Source organism: Halyomorpha halys, unplaced genomic scaffold (assembly GCF_000696795.3).
Source record: "Halyomorpha halys isolate HHAL.00 unplaced genomic scaffold, Hhal_1.1 Scaffold246.1, whole genome shotgun sequence".
Lineage (NCBI taxonomy): Eukaryota > Metazoa > Arthropoda > Insecta > Hemiptera > Pentatomidae > Halyomorpha > Halyomorpha halys.
This window is the reverse complement of record NW_027115081.1, coordinates 231,732-235,757: the sequence shown is the minus strand read 5'-3', so window position 1 is coordinate 235,757 and position 4,026 is coordinate 231,732. Positions and strand designations below refer to the sequence as shown.

The 4,026-nt window shown below is 30.4% G+C and overlaps 1 protein-coding gene across 2 annotated transcripts in view; it reads right to left on the bottom strand.

Annotated features, from left to right (window-relative positions):
• LOC106680147 (cytochrome P450 6a2) overlaps nucleotides 1–4,026 on the bottom strand; it is a 27,901-nt gene that overhangs the window by 2,124 nt on the left and 21,751 nt on the right. For both annotated transcript variants that reach the window (XM_014419657.2, XM_014419656.3), the window contains exon 8: nucleotides 3,689–3,937. In XM_014419657.2, the coding sequence (XP_014275143.1) occupies nucleotides 3,689–3,937 (249 nt within the window). The remainder of the gene's footprint in view (nucleotides 1–3,688; nucleotides 3,938–4,026) is intronic.

Here is a 4,026-nt window from a genome sequence, read left to right as displayed (position 1 = left end):
AAGAATAAAAACGAACCTGTTCGCTGGAAGATCGAGCGCCTAATGGAGAAAGCGCTAATGGTGGTCAAACTCAGAATTAAAAAAGCTGTTACAACAATGACTAAGTGTTTTTTTATAAAGAAAACATTACAGGAGGGTAAAAATAAAAAGTAGAAAAATTTCTACTTTTTATTTTTTATTTTTACCCTCCTGTAACGTTTTCTTTATAAAAAAAACACTTAGTCATTGTTGTAACGGCTTTTTTAATTCTGAGTTTGACCACCATTAGCGCTTTCTCCATTAGGCGCTCGATCTTCCAGCGAACAGGTTCGTTTTTATTCTTTTTGTTTTCTTTCCCCTTTCTTTATTTTACTCTTTCCCCTTATATTCTCCACTTTTATCCATTTTCCTTACCCGCGTTATAAGTTTTGTACACTATACTTATAATTTGCCTCTTTATCATCTATTATTGTTACATATATTTTCTTCCTCTCAATTTTCATTTTCTTTTCATATTTAAATTTTAAATTAATAATAACTAATATGTTCATACATTTTTGCATTATATAACTTTATTTTTATTTCATTTCCTTAAGCATGTTATTGTACCCACTTTTTCAATTACCTATGTATACTTTTTATTTCCCGCTTCTCTCATCACTTCATTTTATTAATTCTGTTTTGTAAAATTATTGATTGTATGTGTAAAATTATTCTGTTTATACTTTCTTTTTATATTTTTTTATTTTTCTATACTTACTGTGGTTGTTATCTTGTTTTGTTTTTAGCCCTGAAGAAGGCTAGAAACTCTAGCCGAAACGTTGGCACTTTAAAATAAGTTAATCATACTTATTTGTGTTTTTCATTGACCGCACCCCCAACCATCTTCTCCTCATTTATAAATAATAATGTTAAGTAATTAAATTGTTTGTAGGATCATACATATAATAGAAACTTTTTGTAGTCTATGTCCCTGAAGATGGCTGGATTGGCCGAAACGTTGGACGAATAAAAGAAATAAAGTTTTGAGACTATAATTGGATAGTATTTGAGTTATTTATTATTAAACATATTATGAAGGAGATGGCCAGGTTTGTGGTAAAAAAAGGAACAAAAAATAGTTAACAACTATTTATTTTCTGACATTTCGCTCCACTTTGTAGAGTCGAGTTTCATCAGGGCTAAAAAAAAGTTTCAAAAGCAACTAAAAATATTTATCAAAAGGAAGATGGTCCGGGTGCAGTCAAAGAAAAAAACTTAAATAGTTGTAAAACTATTTAATATGAGCCAACGTTGCACCCCATGTTGCAGGGCCTGGGTGTAATTGTAATTGTAATTTAATGTACAAACACTTAAATGGGGTAAAAATAAATGAACCATGTAAATTAAGAATTAAAACAAAATTGTACTATATTTTAGTTATCATTTCTATTATTTAATTTACACACTTTTGTACTTCTATTTATTTTGTATATTTTATTTTATTCATGATATTATATTTATTGTATCTGGTCTTTTAACTTTATTTCTTCTTTTTTTGTATTTTAAGTTTATTTTTTAAATATTTCATTAATTGTTAATAATCTTTACTTTAACATTATTTTCAAATGTAACATATTTTTTTATCTTTCTTTATCCTTGATTTTACTCCTATTCCCTTTTTACATATTTTAATAATAATAATAATACTTTATTTGGGCCGCCTATAGCTCAATGGTTAAGACACAGTCTTACCAATTTGATGTCTATTGGCGGTGCCGGTTCGAATCCGGCCTGGGACGTTGACTTTTTTCATTGAGTGGCGGTCCCACAAAATGAAGAACTTTGACCCCCAACCATGGTTAGGCAGTATAGGACTCCAATGGGAGTCTTGGCCATAAAAAAAAAAAAAATACTTTATTTATTCTGGGACAAGTTCCTTTACAATAATACAGAGAAATAGACAGATAAGGGCTGTGCTGTGTAGCCTCAGAGATACTTAAACAAAAATACAAAGAAATATAAATATTCATTATAAAAAATAATTATAAGGTTATCTCACCTTAATCAGTTGGACAATAAAAGAATAAAAAGCTGGAAGTAACATATGAATAGGAAATGCAGATTAAATATATAAAAATAAAATAAAAGGATGATTAATGAAAAATAATTTTTTAAAAAATAATTTCTATCATATCGACTTTTCTATTTTTAGATGTTATTATGTCTAATACTCATTTTACTTATAATTTTCTTTTCTTTTATATTAACATAATTTTTAGCCCTACCTTAGTTTACTTTTTTGTATCTTATCATCATTTGTCAAAATATAAATTTTTAGTTGTTTTTGTATCTTTCTTTAGCCCTCATGAAGCTCTACAAAGTGGAACGAAACTTTGCAAATAAATAGTTGTAAACTATTTTTTGTTCCTTTATTGACTGCACCCCAGACCATCTTCTTCATATTTTGAAAAGTACGGTCAATCATTTATACATATATCAAACTTATTCTTTGTATGAAGCAGGTCCAGAAAGTAAGGGTACTCAATTAGTTGTATCTAAAAAAAAAATTACAGGATACTTTGTGTAAATATGTTACTAATTTTTCCAGGCAAATGCCTTCCCATTTCAAGACCTCTTGTTTCACCTCCTCATCAGTTTGCAATTTTTTTCACCCACGTGTGTCTTCAGGAAGGTGAAAACATGAAAACCTGAAGCACCAAATCAGGGGAGCCGTCAGCCATGCAATGAACACACTCTGTTTCGTTTAAAAAAAACGAAAGATGTAAACGTGGTGACTTCCCATAACCATGCATATGTCTAAGTAGCACTATCACCCCATCTGGCCAATATTGTAAAAAAAGACTATAGCTACCACTGATGTAAAGAAAACAAGAAGAAGAGACTAAGGGCATGAGTGTCATTTTTTTTTCTTTGAGCAAATCTTTTCTTCCCTTCTTCAATGAAAATCATCATGTGTGAGTAGAAAAATTAAGAAGTGTCTCCCCAGCAATAGAGGAGAGGGCTGCGAAGGAGGAGGAGAGGAAATCATGGGAAGAAGTTAACCCCTTCCAATATCTTTCACTTCTTCATTATCATCAGCAATTTCAATAGACCCTAAATCAAAATTCATTAGCCTCTTATAAAAAAAAGAAGTTTTCTTTCGGCAATCCCTACAACCATGTATAAATTATTTAATAGATCTTTTATGTCAATTTATGTTGACGATTATGAAAACATGCTCTAGTTTAGTTTAGTTTGTATGATTGTTTTAGTTCTTGAACACGTGGGTTCATTGTGTTGTTTTCTTTAGTTTCATATAACATCTACAACTATCTGTAAATTACCTAATAGATTTTTTCTGTCAATTTATATTTTATATTCTTTTTAATTAATTTTCAAATTCTAAAGTGAGGTAGCACCTGGCGTTCAGTTGAAGGTGCACTTCGCACACACTCCCTTTATCAACATTTTTCTCCTTGTTTTACCTTCCTTGAGAAGGAACCTTATGACAGCGTGCACTTTGCACTTGCAGAAACGGACAATACGAGACGAGTTTTGGTACTGACAGGTCTCTGGTACTAATTGTGTTCAGAAGTACTACTATTCAGTATTGCCAACTTTTGAGAAAAAAAAAATTCACGCAGCATTGCAGCTCAGATACTCTTATTTTATGGACATGGCTCTTAATTAATTGCTTTCAGTTTTATAGTAAATTTACCGAACTTACCAATGCACATTCTAGGCCCTTCTCCAAAAGGAAGATAAGTGTACGGTTTGATTGACTCTCTATTCTGTGCAGAAAATCGTTCTGGATCAAATTTGTTAGGATTTGGAAAATACTCTGGATCATGATGTAAAACCCAAATAGGAATTAAAATCGTGTCTCCTGCCTCTATTTCATATCCATGTGGAGTAGTTATAGATTTGGTGCAAGACCTTATTAATGATGGGAAGGTAGGATACTTTCTCATTGTTTCTGAAAATAAAAAAAGTATAGTACTTTTAAATAATTGGTTAAATACTGTTATTATTTTTAAGAAATTTAATAATAATTAATTATTTAGT